Genomic DNA, 17829 nt, shown 5'->3' with positions numbered 1-17829 from the left:
ACACCTTATACTACGTCTGTATCTTATCAATTATCAAAGTAGTTGCCAATTATTTTTTCTTTTATAAGCTCCCCCTATACTTTGTATACAAACATCTTAAATTGAAAATAACTAAAGCTGTCAAATAAATGAGTAAAAAGTACAATATTTCCCTCTGAAATGAAGTGGAGTAGAAGTAGAAAGTACCTTGAACTTGTAGCTACTTAAGTACAGTACTTGAGTAAATGTACTAAGTTACATTTCACCACTGTGAATAGGTCTCTAAATTACCAGCATAGTAAATATCATACATTATTATATATTATATGTATAGTTATTATGAGCAGGAGGAGCAACAAGCGTGCCGGCGTGACCCGTCTCCAAAACAAGCGCTCCCAACTGCCCGGCGATGACGTCACGCCGTCTCGTCCCGTAGCCTCTGTGTTTATTATGTGGTTTTTAAGGAGCAGCTGCTAACTAGCATCGAGCCTCGGCTTCAAACATGCTCTGATTTATACAGCTGGCCGGTAAGATTGTTTAATATCAATACAACAAAGACGCACGGACGTTCACACGACCTCTGTGTTCAGTTTGAAAACAGTCGCGACAAAAACAAAACAGAGCGGCGAGAGTCGTAAACAGCCGAAGGTCGTTTTTTTTTTTTTTTTTTAGCTAGCTAGCAAGGTAGGCTAGCTTGCAAGCTAACTTAGCTCGCTAACTAGCAACATAACCTAACAACTGTTACAACATGACAAGTTAGCAGCTCAGAAGATTAGGTAACATAACGGCACATTGTTTGTATAGCTAGCTAAATGTCGAGTGTAATGACTAACGTGGCATAAGACATCCCTGTTGACACGTCTTTGAACAGCTGGGTTTAATAGACATAGCTTCACAGCTACAACAGCTGATGACCAGCCCTGATAGCTGCTGCGGATTTATACGTTGAGTAACTTTCACCCTAAATAACGCTAATGTCTTTTGGTAACACCTCGTTAAAAGATTATTCATCTGCCAGCAACCCTGCGTATAACATGTAGCTATGTTGCTACAGAGCTATGACATAATGTCTTTATAATCCGTTTCTACGTATACAAACCCGAGTAATGTGTATTGTGTGAAGTAGCTTTGTCCGGATGCGCAGGGGCTCAATTCACTCAAAGAATACAACTGTATCATTGCTACAAAGTCAGAGCTTTTTAAAGATTATGGTGGTTTCACTCTGTAACCAATTTATTACAACAATCAGGAACAGGACGTTTTCTTCTGTCATCATATAGGCTAGAGCTACGCCGTGGGTGGGAGGTATGGATATATAAGATCTATCTTCTGTCACAAGTATAACATATCCTATTTTTAGCTTTTTAGTTGTGGAGATTTGCTGCTTTTCTTCATCTCGTGTGATGGTAATTAAATAATAGCTTTGAGTTTAGAGTGATGGTTGGACAAAACAGGTCACCTTGGGCCTTTCTTTTACTGTGTTCTGACAATGTATAGATTGATTTAAAAGATAATTGGCAGATTATTCGACAGTGAAATTAATAATTAGTTGCAGCCCTACTATAATAGCATGGTGTAGTAAAAGTAATTAGAGTAACTGTTTACAGATAAAAAATAACCAGTTTTTGGCGAATCCAGTGAATTAAAAAGGTACTTTGTCACACGTAAAAATCCTGTAAATCCAATATTGCCATAAAGCAGTCCTGCTAATGGCCCAATACAAATATAGATAATAAAGGGCTAATAAACGGTAATGCAAAATGTCCATCGGTTGATGTAATGAGTATACAGCATTATATCTTTCAACCCTACTGTGTTTTTAGTAAAGTTGTAGTTTAAATAACTAGACAAGTTATTTGTGAAAATAAGTCATTTTCATTGAGTTTCTTATATGCAAAGCCAGATTATTTTCCAATAAAATCAAATTGGATTTGTTTAGATGTTCCTATCATATGAGAGAATGGTAAGTGTTGGACTACACTCTGATAGCCTTTAAGATTGGGTTTACCTTTGCTTATATGTTTTGCTTAGTTGCTACATTGTTGTATGGATTGTAAACCTCTTTGAGGCAAATATGTGATTTGAGGCTACACACATAAACTTGTTGTGTTTTTTCTTCAGGTTTGGAGGACAGAGATGGCAGTGTGTGCACTGACCATGCTGGATGGGATGGAGGATGAGGTCACGGCAGCAGGCGGTGTGTTTCTCCTGGTCCTGGCCCTCGTCTTCGCTTGGCTTTCAACCCACGTGGCCGACCGGGGAGACCACATACTGGGCACCATCCTCACTGTGGGTGCTCATGCCTCTCTGATCGGACTGGGAGGTCACGACAGCTACAGCGGAGGCTCTCCTAGCGCCGACACTCCGGAACAGCAAGCTCCTCCACCTTCTCAGGAGAACAAGCCGGATGACGGCGAGCCTGGGACTGAGAGGGGAGAGGGGGAGGAGACTGGGGAGGGAGCTGAGGGGGTTCGGCCTGATCTCCTGCTAGACATACAGAGCAAACAACTACAGGCTGGAAGAGTGCATACGTCAGATGATGATGATGATGAGGAGGAGGAGGAGGAGGAGGATGATGATGATGATGATGAGGAGGAAGAGCTGGAGGAGGAAGATAAAAAGATTATAAAGCATATCCCAGTATTGTCCAGCACCATCTGCCCCATCACCACCACCACTTCTACTACCGCTTCCATCTCTGTCCGTCTGAAGTATTTAAATGACACGGAGGAGGTAGCTGTTCTAGAACCAGAGGATACAGTGGGAGTACTGAAAAGGTAAAACAACCCCGAACATCCACCTACAGACTTCAAGCATAGATTGTGAAAGGAATAGTTTTACAGTTTGGGAAATATGCGCTTATTTGCTTCTTGCAGAGAGCTAGCTGAGAAGATGCAACATGCATGTCTGTACGGTAAATTTGAAGCTACAGTCAGCAGTCAGTTAGCTCAGTTAAGACTGAACAAGGGGAAACAGCTTGCCCGCGAGGATTGTATTGATCTTCTCATCTAACTCCCTGCCAGAAAGCAAATAAGCGCATATCCCAAAATGCCATAATGACCGTTCATTATTCTCTTCTTTTCTCGTCTCCCTCGATCTCTTCCCCAGTAAATACTTCTCAGGTCGGGAGCATCAAATAAAACTTATCTACCAAGGCCAGTTGCTGCAGGATCCCAAGAAGACTCTGTTATCCCTAAACATTACACACAACAGTGTGATCCACTGCCACATCTCCCAGGCCCTGCACGAGGCTACTCCAGAGGAAGGGGCTCAGTCTGGGCCCGGAGCAGGAGTTGGCTCTGGGGTCTCTGGAGGATTCAGGGCTGCTGGTGTGGCCATCAGCACCAGCAGCCTGGTGGTGCCTGTGTTTGTGGTGATACTGGCCGTGGTGTGGTACTTCCGCATCAACTACAGGCAGTTCTTCACCACCCCTGCGACCATCTCCCTTGTGGGAGTCACTGTGTTCTTCAGCTTTCTGATATTTGGGATGCACAGCCGCTAAAAAGGCAGAGAGGGGGAACACGCTTACAGCTGAATGTTGTGTGGTAAAATAAAAATAACTACAGCAGTGGGCGGTGCCTGGAGAGATGGACTAATCAAAACGGGGCTTGGAACAGACGCCACAGCTGATTGGATGCCTGCAGAGTGTGTGTGTGTGTGTGTGTGTGGGTGGCTAGGTAAGGCTGTTTGTGCATGTAACAAGATAAAAGTGATTGTACAGTATATGTGGAATAAATAATCATCTGTGAGTGAGTGAAGTTCAGCTGAAACCGGACCATACTTTGGCTCCTCTCCAAACATGACTTAGTGGTTCACACCATGTTCAAACACTAGCTTTATGCGCTCTTTTATTGTTGCTAATGCTTTCTTGTTTGTCTTTGTTTTTTAGGCCACCATTTCTGTGTTAAAAACAATTATAATTAACTGATAGATGCAATAATCTAAAACCTTTTGGAACCACTCAACGTGCTGTGTGCCAGTTCAACCGCCGTTATTTTTGAATGAATCAAGCTCTGTGTAAGCAAATATGGACTTGTGCAGCTGCCCCAGTGCTAGGCTAAAATGTTCAGATATTTTTGTTGCTCAAATACTGTTGCTATGTAGAAATAGGCTAATTTAAATAATCACTAGACATGAAAATAGACATTTTTTGAGAAGATATTGTAAATATATTGTGTATTTTCTGTAAATAAAATGATAGAATGAATCAGATGAACCTGCATCTGGCACTTAAAGATTTGGAGGGTGACATGGAACCCTCCTGATTATGCTGGACTGCTCTGGCTTCAGTGATGTCTCAAATTAAAGCATTTCAAACCAACCTGTTTCAGCATCTGTTTGTAGTCTAAAGAAGTGAGTCTCTGGTTATGTTTTGTGTTTATTTATATACAAACACCAGTATGCATTGTAGTGAAGAACATAATCACATTATGATCACATACAACAGTCATTCACACATGCACTGATTTGTGCATGAAAAAATATTGGAAACTCACATTGCCTCTTTGTCATTGCCCTCGTACTGCACACATACACAAAGATCCACAAGAGAAAAATCAGCTGTTAGCTTCATCCACAAAAGGTGGCTCAAAAATTTAAATCACACCTACCAAAATATCTCAATAACAGGTCATTTAACTTTAGTGCACATCACAAGACTCTACTGAAAAAGATTAAAAAGGGCACGGTCAAAGTTACTACAAAAACATGTCAAAGTGTAAACTGTACTGGAAATCAGGCTCAACAGATTTGAGACTAACAACCGAATGCACTTGAATTTAAGGACTGTATGGAAATTATTTGGGTGGGGAGGGAGGTTGAATCCTTTATTTAGTTGGCAATTTTCCCAATACCTGGAAATAAAATTCTAACAAACACAAAAACACGGTGAATATTCAAGCCATTCTCTATTTCTAAATAAAGAGCTGCTAAATAAACAGTTTTTTTGGCCACCAAATGAGTGAATCAGGCTAAGTTATCTATCCTGTTCCTTAAAACTGAGTTATTGGTCTTACTAGCTAGTTGATTTTGATGAGGAAATAAAATAAAGACTTTTTTTTTTTTTTTTTTTACAATAAATCTTACAAGGGAAGAATGAAATAAAATAGAATCTGGGATGAGAAAGTCAGACTCTTGCCTGCACCCTCAATAATTTCAAACCATCTAACCTTTCAGAAAAAAGACAAAACATAAGGGTCGGATTATGCTTGAGAAGAACTAGTTCATACGGCGTGTTGTCCGACCAGTCAAAAAGCGACAGTATTCATAATTGTTCTGAGCAGCCAGATTCAAAGGCAAAGTGAAAAGCTGTCATTCATAGAGAGGGGCGAGACACCATATTGCTTAAAGCAACACTAGAGAACTTTTCCCACTTTGGTCCCCCTACAGGTTGGAAGCGGAATTGTCCATTACATTACATTACATTATGCAAGTTTGCCCGATCTGGTAGCGCGAGCTGTAGTTCCAATGAGACAACCTGTAGGGAGAACGAAGCGGGAAAAGCTCTGTAGTGTTGCTTTATGTATATGGAGATAATGGCGTACGTTGCATGCACTTGGTCAATCGCATTAAAAGTGACAGAAATAGTTGAATAATTTAAAAAGAGTGCTTAAGAGAGGGAAGATCCAACTCTGGCTCCTTTCTCACCTTTACACAGTTGGCCAATCACAACGTAAAGTGACTGTTTCCATGCAGTCCCTAAGTTTTACAGCGATGATGTCCTGATGCATACAAACAAAATAAATCATCCTTGTATTCTAACTCTACAAATAATATCCAAAACTGTAAAGTCTTTGTTTAAACCCAAATAAAAAAACTTCTCTAAGACATCAACTGTGAAAAGTTGCAAGTACAACATTAGTCAAATAGTGCATCTGACCTCTAAAAGCATGTAATATATCTTACAACTTTCACATTAGACATTATATAGGCTTACAGACTTATCACTCATGATCATGAATGACAAGCAGAACTGTAGCACTGATCTACGTAATGTGATCTATAAGCAGAAACTAAGTGAAAACACACAAGACAAGTTTTGTACCAAGGAACGAAAATTTGATTCATGATTAATTTTCCATCTCACGCGTACATACATACATGTACTGTACATGTGCCCAAAAAGCCTACTGGCTCATCAAATATCAAAATCTGCATTTACACACAAATAATATACACTTCATCACTTTATAGGCAGTGACAAATAAAACTTAAATATATTGTTGATGTAAACAACAAACATTAAATAATTAAAATGGCACATGTACTTTCACAAGAATGTCACATTCTAGGATGCATAGTTTTATGAAAATATAAATGATCACACACACACTAACCACCACACTTAGACACACTACGCGAAAAATGTCACACACACACACACACACACACACACACACAGTGCAATAAAATGCTAGAATTAAAAAGCCACTGATGAAGAGTCCAGTATATTCGTATACAGGTCGCAGAATTGCCAACAATGAGCACCTGAAGGTTTCAGAAAGCCAAATTTAAGACTTTTCATGCTTTGTGGAAAAGGTTAAGGGCCAACAAAAAGTATTTTCTGACTGACTATAGCTAATAAAAGGTCTTCAAATAACTTCAATACGTTGTTTAAGTAAAACAGGGCATCAGGAATTCAGATGTAAAGGAACATTTTGTACAGACTTCCAGAAAAGGGTGGACAAATATTCCCAATGGGCATTTTTTATAGCAGACGTTGACTTGTCACAGCAGGAAAAGCACAGGTGCATTTAATTCTGTTAACAATGGCTGACTGTGTTCCATTCGAGTGCATCAGTAAACCCTGTCGGTGAGCAAGCGTGCACAGTGGCAGGACCCTGAAATTAGGAACGCTAAATGGAGTGCAGCCCCTTATAAATAACATTGTTAATTACACCTGTGATTTTCCTGCTATGTCATGTCAAAATGCCTGCAGTTAAAAGGCCATTGACGGTGTCTTTTTAGGAGTTTAAAAGTGATATTGTATAGTTTTCTTTCGACCATAACATAAAATTAATGATATTCCTATCGTTTGTGCAAATTGTACAAATCAGTTTTAATTCTTTAATTTGAATTACTTTTGCTGGAAGACACATAATGTGGTGATGGTGACCGTTACAGACTATTTCAAGATCTGTTTTCACTTTATAGCCAAAAATATGTGGAGACCCCTGTTGAACTAAATGGTTCAAATTAAGGAATATCTAATGCTACAGCATGCTATGATATTTTATCTAATAGTGTGCTTCCAACAACAGTTTATGGAAGACCCTTTCCTTTTTCAATAAGGTGCTTCCCCCGTGCATAAAGCCAGATCTATAAAGACATGGATTTCCCAGTTAGGCTTCAGAAAAACTTGACTGGCCTGCACAGAGCCCTGACCTCAACCCCATCCAACACCTTTTTTGAATAAACTGGAGTTCAGACTTTGAGCCAGACCTTATCACTCAACATCAGTGGCCGATCTCACTTATGCTCTTGTGCCAGGTTCCAACATCTGATGGAAACCCTGTGGTTTTGAAATGACATGTTCAACAATCGCATATGGGTGTACTGTCCTTGTGTCCACATACAGTGTGGACATATAGTGCAACAGAGCAAATTGAAATACCTGCCTGGACACTGTGACACCATATATGGTGACTTTATCGGCATATAGGCACGCTTTCTGATTCACAGCTGTAGACTTCCTATTCATTTAAAACTAGGTGAGGCTAGGTAAAGTCTGTTTTAAGGTGGAATTTTCCCAATAGGTTCCAGCAGATACTCTGATTGGACACTCTGACCCCTAACCACAACATTTAGAGAAATGTTCATTAAATTGAATTACGTGTCAAGGCTGAATGAATAAGAACTGTAAATGTAGGTATGAACAGAGAGCTTCTCTGACAGACAGGGCTTATGCTAGTTTAGGTCATCATAGATACTGGAAATAGAAGGTACTGAGAGTTTGGGCCTCTTTTTTTTGGTCGAAAAGCTGATATTACTCTGAGAGCTGCTGCTGCTGCCGCCGCCTCCTGTTAGGCTTCCCCCCCCCCCTCCTCCTCCTCCTCCTCCTCCTCCTCCTCCTACGACTCCTCCTCCTCCTCCTACTACTCCTCCTACTACTCCACTGTTCAAACCGAGAGACGTCCTCTTCTTTTTCTTGGGCCTCCTAGAATCTGAATGGTTGGTGCCTATGAGAGGGACAGAAAATGTATCTATATAGACTTTACTTAATCAGGAAAACACATTTCTCATTTACAAGTGAGACCTGTGTACAAAATGAAAAATCAAACAAAAATACAATCAAATTAAAATAAGAAAGGTTTAAATATCAAGACAGCAGTATGCAGGCATAATTGGAAAAAAAATTATAAAAGTATTTCATACAAATAGGAATGAAAACACTTAAAAACCCATTTATAAAAGCGCAGCCTCCAACTGAGAGAGACGACGTAAATGTGCCGTGAGCAACGTGTCTGGAAGTTGTAAGTCTTCTGGTAGCTGTGCCAAGAGAAATCTCAATCATTCCCAATCTAGCAGAGACGGAGAGCGTAGGTATATGTAAGGAGATAACATAGGCACAGGCTAATTTTTGCTAACTAAAATGATAGTTAACATTAGTAATTACACTTAAACAGCTAATGTGAGACGAAACTGCCTGCGCGTTTCTCCTGTACTATACGGTAATTCCTCTACTATGCGACAGTAAGTCGCATGGTTATGACACAATCGTTAGCCTATTTTTACAAAAACGTCTGCTACGGAGCCATAAGGTGAGGTACAAGGTAATGGAGCCTTTTATACATTGTCGTGTTTCTTTAGAAATAAACAATGGACAAAAAGAGTCTTTAAACTCTTCAGATGTAAAGTTATTCACTGTCAAAGTGACGTCAAAATGAATGGCAGTCAATGGGATGCTAACGGGAGGTGATCGCTTTGTAGCATTAAAATGGCGCCATAGGAGGTTCGCGGTCCGAGGAGAAGCTTACCCCCTTGGCTATAGCGCACCGCAACTCCACTACACACTTTGTGCCACAAGTGTACGGCGCACTGGATGGGACCCATTTCCCGATCCTTCCCCCATCCAATGGATACTGGGACTATAGTCATGTGAGTTACATGTTCGTTACGTCACAACTTATTCGGCAAAGCTGTTTCCATCTCCCTTTTTTTTTTTTTTACTTTTTTTTTTGGATAGGACAGCGATATGAAAGGTGAGAGAGAGGGGGGAAGACATGCAGGAAACCCTGGACCTTCTGCGTCGATGAATAAACCTCTACGTTATGTGCGCCCGCTCTGCCAACTGAGCTAACCCCGGCCACGCGTAAAAACCTTTTTGCGAATTTGAGCAAGTTTTTCCAAATTTTGCCGTTTCCATCAACATTTTCTAATACTTCAAAATGCGCATAAAAGTACGTTGATAGAACATTACTACTGAAGCAAATACAAAGACGTATGACTGTACTATGTAAAACAGTCACAGTTACAGTAAAGTGAATGAGGTCTCTATTCAAAATTTTGAATCGACCCATTGGTATTAGTGCATACAATTTTAGATTACTCTGTAAATTATTCCAGAGAAATGGGGCAACATGTCTAATAGCTGTCTCTCCAAGATTACCTTTTACTGGAGGGACAGAAAGCGTAAGCCAATCCTGAGAACGGTCTATCAACGGTCTGTACGTTTTATCAAAACAAATACTTTCAGTGTAATGCATGTTACTTCCTTACTGGCTTTAGATGAGGCCGAGTCACTGGGTGAAATATCAGGAGAATCTTCCCACTGCAGGCGGCTCATCAGGGTCTGTCCATCTGGAATGTCAAAGCTGTCGCTCTCCACCACAGCGTCTGCATCAGGCAGCGTCGGCCTGTTACATGGAACCCAGACAGAGATACTGACTGGTTAGACTGGTGAGGACAAAACTCAGATTGACCACACAGTGATAAAAAGTTCTATACATTTGTAATATTATTGCTAAACTAAATGCAGTCGCTACAGCACAGAGCCAATGATCTGTATCAGTGACTCATCAATTATCAGGCTAGCTTAAAACACCAAACACCTACCGGCCATGTTTCAAGTAGCCTATAGAAGATGGTAATTTGTAATTTGCACAGCTCTTTGAGTAGCCTAGATGTTCAATGTACATTTGTCTTCTAACGGTTTTAACCCTGTGTTTGTTGTGTCTCTCTGTTGTAACTCTTGCAGCAATTTCTCTCTGTGTCCAAAACGAATTTCTCCTTAGGGAGACTAATAAAGATACTTTGACTTTGTTTCAACAAAAGCTCCTCACCTACTTGCATTTTTAATCACCATCTTATTATGAACAGCAATATAGTACCTCTTTACTTAGGCCACAGATCCAACACTTCAGTGCTAAATCAAACTTTGACACTTTTTCAAAAAATATATAAAAGGCATGTAACCCCCCTCCCCAAGGGATGTTCACTTGAGTGGGTCTCAGGCCAATATGATACGCTACCTTGCTGGGAGAAGGATTCAGAGGCTGTGCATTACATTCATTTAGGTTCATTTGGTGCTTTATTAAACTCTTTAACTATTTTTTTCTCTTTATCTGTCTATTTAGTTATTGTTATCTTTTTATAACTTTTTGGTCTTCTGTCCTCTTAACTTACCAATTGCTTAATTCATTAATTAATTAATAATTATTAATGTAGTTATTTATTGTTGTCTGGCTGAACTGTTTTTGTGAAAAATATTTGTTTTGGATGCTGTGTACATACATGTTGTTCACTTGTATCATACATACAGAGACTTTGATGAAGCAGTCTATAATATCATCACCTTTGATTTTTCTTTTTGTTATTGGACCACCTGGTTCCTATTGGTGAATATCAGCATTTTTTACTTCAGTAGAAACAAAGTCTGAGTCTGCAAACTGCTAAACATGTTACAACTATACAGCAAGACGTCAACGTCAGTACACACATTTTATTTTTTGTGATAAACCAGAGTCTTGTTTTTGTAATTCAACCAACATTTCAAACATATGTTAATCTAAAATTATGAATGAATATACTAATCAAGATTTTAAAAAGCTTGAAATATGATTTTTTTTTTTTATATACAGTGCTAAGCATAAGTGAATACACCCATGCTAAAGTTGACTAAAAAGAGGAATAAAAAAATCATCTTTTGGAAATTGATCTTAATGCCTTAATTAAAGAAATGAGGAAAAATCCAACCTTTAAGGACACCAATTTTCTTTGTGAATGAATAATGTATCGTAAATAAATAAATGTTCTTCCTTAAAATACAGGGAGCATAAGTCAGTACACCCCTATGTTAAATTCCCATAGAGGCAGGCAGACTTTTATTTTGAAAGGCCAGTTATTTCATGGATCCAGGATACTATGCATCCTGATAAAGTTCCCTTGGCCTTTGGAATTAAAATAGCCCCACATCATCACATACCCTTCACCATACCTAGAGATTGGCATGGTTTTATTTCAGTTAGCCTAATAGCTGGTTTGATTTGCATTGAGAGATGATTTTATGGAAAGTACCCCATGCCAATCTCTAGGTATGGTGAAGGGTATGTGATGATGTGGGGCTATTTTAATTCCAAAGGCCAAGGGAACTTTATCAGGATGCATAGTATATTGGATCCATGAAATAACTAGCCGTTAAAAATAAAAAATCTGCCTGCCTCTATGGGAATTTAACATAGGGGTGTACTTACTTATTCCCCCTATATTTTAAGGAAGAACATTTATTCATTTACACTACATTATTCATTCACAAAGAAAATTGGTGTCCTTAAAGGTTGGATTTTTCCTAATTTTTTTTAATTAAGGCATTAAGATCAATTTCCAAAAGATGATTTTTTTATTCCTCTTTTTAGTCAACTTTAGCATGGGTGTATTCACTTATGTTGTGCACTGTATATATATATATATGTGTGTGTGTGTGTGTGTGTGTGTGTGTGTGTGTGTGTGAATGGTTTAATGTATGGGTGGCATAAAATTGCCTGTAACAATTTTGCAGGTATCATCACAGAGTTTGTTGAATCATGTCAGTCACATGCTGATTGGCACAGATGCTCCTCCACTGAGACCCAATATGAGCCAGGAAAACCTCCCTAGTGGTAATGTAGGAGTCTCTTTTTCTTTTCTTTTTTTAAACGGTAAAAGGTTATCAGCTGCAGCTTTGGTTAACACTTCAGTTAGATGATAGTCACAACTCTGCCTTTGCCCCTGTGTCAGACTATTTACTACATTGACCAGCAGCACCATATCAGCAAACACCTGCACCATAAGGGTCACAAAAGTCATGCAAATATTACTTTTGTTAAGTACACTGAGGGGGGGGAGGGGGGTGGGGGGGACGAAACTCACGCGGACGGCCCCAGGAGGAACAGCCTGACGGCCCTCCTCTGTTCGTCCGTGTGCTGGGGACATCGATGAGACCTGGTGGGACACAAGGTGGCATTATACATCCCTGACACATTCACTTCTCGCATCACCCTGCCTGCATACACACAGCCACAGGGGAGGGAGGGAGGTGGGACGGACGGACTGCTGCAGACACAATCAGTGACCAATCAGCTAGGGAAGAGCAGCAATGCTGTGTTAGACGTTATGAAATGTTACTGTAGACGTTGGTCACTGACAGGGTCCTCCATGGTCTAATTAAAACTATCTCAAATCTAGTTCTTTGGTGTTTCATTTTGGGAAGAAGAAGAAGTCAATCACTGCTCCAGAAAAACTTACCTAACCTAAACAATGAAATGCAAGGAGTTGCCACTTGTGTCCCCGAATTAGTCCAAACATACATGTTTTCATAAATACATGGATGAAGTCATTTAGTCTTCATGACAAAGTTTGACCGAAGGGACATAAAGACACTGACCTCAGCATTTGGATTAAATAACATGGCAACACCAACATAAGGCCGGGTGTCACAGCACCTGAAACTATTCTGCAGTATTCCAGATATCAGGACCACAAAAGCAGTTAAGTTTAAAGAAGTTTCATCACTAGCTGTATTGTGTAGTACGTGCCAGTGGATTATACAGTAATTACCTGGTACACATCTTCTTGGTGTGCTCAGAGATCACCCCACATTGCTGTAGAAACAAACACAACGTGTTTAATTAAAAACAACAGAGCAGCAAAAATGACTGTTTATCCAAAGAAGTAAGACTGTAAACGATCACTAAGCTTGGGTGCATTCATGCAGGCTACGCACCGTTGTTAAAAGGGATCTGACTTCATCAGGGCCTAAAGTTTCATAACTGATGCCAGTGTTATAGTTGTACTGAAATGAAAAACAGACCAAGAACCGGTATTAATACTTTGAACAGACATTCAATACAAGATGAAAGAACTTTGAGGTCTGGCAGGCAACATGAACAAAGGGAGATTTGTCACCTTGTAAGGCTCTGAACTGACGCTGCTCCCAAGCTCACCTGGGGTGAAAACACAACTGTTTATCCTCTTTATTTTTACCACATGCACCAATAAAACTATTAAAACATCATCAGAATTGGACATTAAGTCACAATAAAGAGGCTTTCCAACCACATCAACATATAAACTTGGAAACTAGCTTGCAGCCAATCAGATATTATTTGCTCCTCCCTTGTAAATAGAAAAACTCCTGCAAGAGCTTGATCCATTAAACCACAAATTGTTTTGTTTTTACACTTCGGTTTTGCAGGTTAATGTCATACTATTATAGACTATTATACTACACAAATGCCAACAATAATCAAATAAATTGTTCAATATATTATTGCACATCGTTACTTTGCTATGCACCATGATTCGCATACAAATCCCAAAGTTCGGCTGAATGTTTGCTACACTCTTCCAACTCTTAGTGTTTGTATATTCACCCGATATTGCATTGTGCTGACATTGAGCGGACCAGGTCCAGCCCAGAATCATTTCAAACATTTACACCACCTTAGAAAGGGTATGACATGGACAAAAACATCACCAATACACAAAAAGACAAACACCTGATAGACTTACCATTTTTATGTTTTAGAGATTTGGGTCTTCTTGGGGAATTTTGATTCTGCAAAAAGAAAATCATTCAGATTAGATTAAACTCATTATACATATTAAAACATATTATACATACAATCAACACTAATACCGTCTGCAAAAGAGGAAACAAATGCATAAAATACCTTATCTGACTTTCTCTTTTTGGCTGTGACATGGAAATAAGAAGTTTGTTTATTATGTGAAAGCAATCTGGAGTTTTACTTTATTATTCACTCAGCACAGTAAAAATTAAGGGTAAACTATTTTTAAATGCTCACCTTTTTTTTCTGCACCATACGACCAGTCATTATCATTGAGGTCATCGTTGTCTTCCTGATCACTCTCTGATTTGCTCATGTTATTGTTGGTGGCTAGTCTGTTAAAAGGTAAAAACCCCAACAACCATCAAACAATCTGATCAAACCCATTTTGGATCACTACAACTATCAGTCCTGAATGACCTTTACTGACAGACCTGCGGTTGGCGATGCGACTGCTGTTGCGTCCCATGCCGAGACATTTCTCCAAGTGCGGGGCGAAGCGAGAAGCTGCTATCAATCTTTTGCAGTTCGGGCATTCACACTCTTTGTTTTTCCACTGATTGTACACCTGGCCAAATATGTCAACACCTGGCTGATCCACTATTTCTGGGAGAGGGATTAAAGGCACATATACGATAAAGAAACACACTGAAGAAAATGAGAAGACAAATAGACCAAAAACAAAACTGGAAGCCATGGCACCAACCAAACTCCTTCATGCTCTCTTGGTCCGTTTCATCCAAGAAGAAATAGCCCTGTTTCACAGCACGGTGAACCTCGAAACACAGGCCCAAACAGGCATCTTCCACCAGCTCAGAGTAGATGTCATGGACCAAGGCCTATATAATAAGATAATGTTAAAACAAATTCAAACTGGATGCCACGAAGAAACAGATGAAAGACATACCAATGGTCTGCAGTGCAGGTGAAAGTTAAAAGTTACATTTATTACAAATTATATATATATATATATATATATATATATATATATATATATATATATATTCACTCACCTCCAGCCTGGTGTTGTCTGGGCCTGACAGGGGCATATCCTCCATTTTCATTTGAAAATCTGTATGGGAAATCTTGATAGCAAGGTAATGAGATGCTGACCTGAGGATTTTGAACAAAAAAAAAAAAAATGTACATCCATTAGATGGTGATAGTCATGGTCAACGGGTAACAGATTAAAGAGAGAGACAAATGTAATCTGTCATCAAGAGCTAGGTTTATGAATCAAACTGATAATTACAAATACTTACTTTTAAAAGAGTTATGGACACTTGTTGCAGATATATATTCATTCTGTTGAAGTGAAGAAAATATATAAATTCATGGATATGATAAGCCTGTTTTCGAAGAAATAAGTACAGCTGAAAAGAGAAAGTAAGTTGAAACTATACAAGAGTAATTTATGACAACATTACAGTAGTAAAAATAATAGCAGCAAAGTCAGAAAGTCTAGTATATGTACCCAGTGTACATCAAACTAATATGGATACTTAGTGTTTGTCTGTATAGTATATAATGTAATAAAACAGTATCACATATTACAATATAGTATAACATAGCACTGCATAATACGTATGGGAAATGAGATGCAGTATACAGAGTATCAAATATAGTGTAGCGTATGGTATAAACTATACTACTCTATAATATTAGCAGTACATGTGTCAGATGTTGGGCGTTAAGTTAAGCTATACGTCTTAAATTAAACATTGGAGGAAACATCCATCCCATAACAATAAGTAGCTACAATTTGAGATCACACATCTTAAGTCTAGACATATAGTTACAGTTACAGCAATATCATGATTGACATTTTTAGATACAGTAATAAGTATATTTTTTAATGAATATAGTGCAACTGGACTCTAACATTACCATTAACGTTACATCTCCCTATCCCTAATCAAGGTAAGATGCGTCTTTATTTAAAGACACTGCGACAATGACTACATTTAAACATAAAACACCCATCTGAACAACCTCGCCAACTCTAGCTAACGTTAGTAGGGGGGAAAGGCCAAACAAACGCAGGTAATGGTTGTAAGCAAACTAACGTGAACACTGCTGAACGTCAACGAACATTACTTTTTAGTGTTATCATTTGCTAGCTAGCCTTGCTACTCTATTAGCTAGCTAGTTGGAGAAGGAGACGCGTTTGTGGAATATATTGATGTGAAATACTCGGATACAATGTAGTGACGTTATGTTACCCTGTCATGCCGAAAACTCAGCCTGAAACTGGCAGTTTCTCTGAGGGAGGCAACATCACCGTGTCAGTCATCATAACAAAATACGTTAATAACAAGCCTGGTCCCCAGCTACATCCATCCTTTTATCGCCGGTGAAACAAAAATCCCTCGTTTAGATTGTTTGTTGTCGCAGGTGTCCAGACGCTCCAAGCCAGCTTGACACAGAGGAGGCCAACAGAGAAGGACCGAACCGACCAAACATAAAAATATAACTACTGACTTCCGGGTTTAACCTTAACAATAAAAGCCTTGCTTCCGAGGATGAGAGCTGTCAAATTACTCATTTTATTTTACGTTGGTAAAAGTAGCAATATCACTATGTAAAAAAAATACCCTGTTACAAGTAAAAAATATTATAATTAAAAAGTATAATTTGACTTAAGTAGAAAATATTTCAGCAAAATGTACTGTTAATAATATCATCATATTATTTGAATAGTGGGTAACGCTTTAGGAATAGTGTTACTAAAGCATTAACACACAATTAGTATTTTAATGTTACAGCTGGTGGTGGAGGTAACTACTTGTTCCATCTTGTTTGACGCAGCAAGGCCCTATGGATGATTTTATTTTGAAGGTACAATCAGCATTTTTCCGGTATTACTGACAGACTTGACGCAGTTTCATCTCCTTAAGACATTAATAAATGAACATGATATTTTTGCTCGTTTTCTGTGATCACATAGTTGTGCCTGAGCGGTTGAATGAGGTCATCTGTAACAGCAATATGCACTTTATGGCCAAAAATATGTGGACACCGCAGAACCAGGAGCCCCTGTATCAACTGGTTCGTGCTTGTTTTTTGAAAATTGGGAATTTGCAACACAATAAGAGTCCTACTTTATTTTCTGATCTGGTCTTGGTGTTTTTGTTTAGTTTTAAATCCATTATTTTTAGTTTAGTGCCTATAGTTGCATATTACTTAATTATGTGTTTTCCCAACCTGGGGCCAGTAGTTCATTTTTTGGCCTCCTAGCAGGTTAATGTGGCCATACAAACAGCTGGAAGCACATTAAGTCTGTAGCAAATTATTATATTTATTATGGATTAATTTGTTGATTATCTTTTCAATTAATTTATTAAACATGTAACCTATAAAATACCCCAAAATAGTAAAAAATGGCCATTATGACTATGCTTAGCAAAAGTCAAGCGATTCAAATTGTTGTTTTTCCAACTGACAGTCCAAGACCAAAAGCCATTCAGTTTTTAATTATTTAACACAGAGCATAGCCAGAAATTGTAAAATTTTAGAAGCTGGAACTAGTGAATTTTGGTTATTTTTGCTTGATAAATGACTTAAATGATTATCTTTTAAAAAATTGTTTCAGAATCCTTTGTCTTTTGATCAACTAATTGATAAATCGGCTAATAGTTGCAGCTCCAAAGCACACTGTGTAAAATATTATTTTATGATGTATTACGATTCTCCTTCATTGGAACAGCTCCAGACCAAATGTACACAGGGGTGTTGACAGTGTATTTCTTCCTACACATCACTGTTCTGATCCACGTCTTGTCTGCTTGTGTAGGGCCAATACAGA

At 38.8% G+C, this 17829-nt stretch overlaps 2 protein-coding genes across 3 annotated transcripts; one reads left to right on the top strand and one right to left on the bottom strand.

Annotated features, from left to right (window-relative positions):
• The first annotated feature begins 355 nt into the window (after nt 1-355).
• On the top strand, nt 356-4300 carry tmub2 (transmembrane and ubiquitin-like domain containing 2). The gene is made up of 3 exons (XM_031318815.2): nt 356-506; nt 2101-2756; nt 3088-4300. Exons 2-3 carry the CDS (start codon nt 2116-2118, stop codon nt 3479-3481), a joined length of 1035 nt encoding a protein of 344 aa, XP_031174675.1. The 5' UTR covers nt 356-506; nt 2101-2115; the 3' UTR covers nt 3482-4300.
• Nucleotides 4301-4953: 653 nt separating this feature from the next.
• On the bottom strand, nt 4954-16496 carry atxn7l3 (ataxin 7-like 3). 2 transcript variants are annotated; one of them, XM_035996755.1, is made up of 15 exons: nt 16235-16496; nt 15287-15330; nt 15038-15137; nt 14731-14863; nt 14459-14630; nt 14262-14359; nt 14127-14149; nt 13966-14011; nt 13360-13397; nt 13178-13246; nt 13012-13055; nt 12325-12396; nt 9697-9833; nt 7831-8156; nt 4954-4969 (listed from the first exon to the last, which is right to left on the bottom strand). In XM_035996755.1, exons 3-14 carry the CDS (start codon nt 15086-15088, stop codon nt 7885-7887), a joined length of 1155 nt encoding a protein of 384 aa, XP_035852648.1. In that variant the 5' UTR covers nt 15089-15137; nt 15287-15330; nt 16235-16496; the 3' UTR covers nt 4954-4969; nt 7831-7884. The 2 variants fall into 2 exon arrangements, with proteins under 2 accessions (XP_035852648.1, XP_031174673.2); XM_031318813.2 differs by having other exon boundaries at nt 15287-15329; nt 16247-16496.
• Nucleotides 16497-17829: the final 1333 nt, after the last annotated feature.

The sequence above is a fragment of the Sander lucioperca genome, chromosome 21 (genome assembly GCF_008315115.2).
Source record: "Sander lucioperca isolate FBNREF2018 chromosome 21, SLUC_FBN_1.2, whole genome shotgun sequence".
In the NCBI taxonomy this organism is placed as follows: domain Eukaryota; kingdom Metazoa; phylum Chordata; class Actinopteri; order Perciformes; family Percidae; genus Sander; species Sander lucioperca.
The sequence above is the reverse complement of the archived record's forward strand: the minus strand, read 5'-3'. Positions and strand labels throughout refer to the sequence as shown.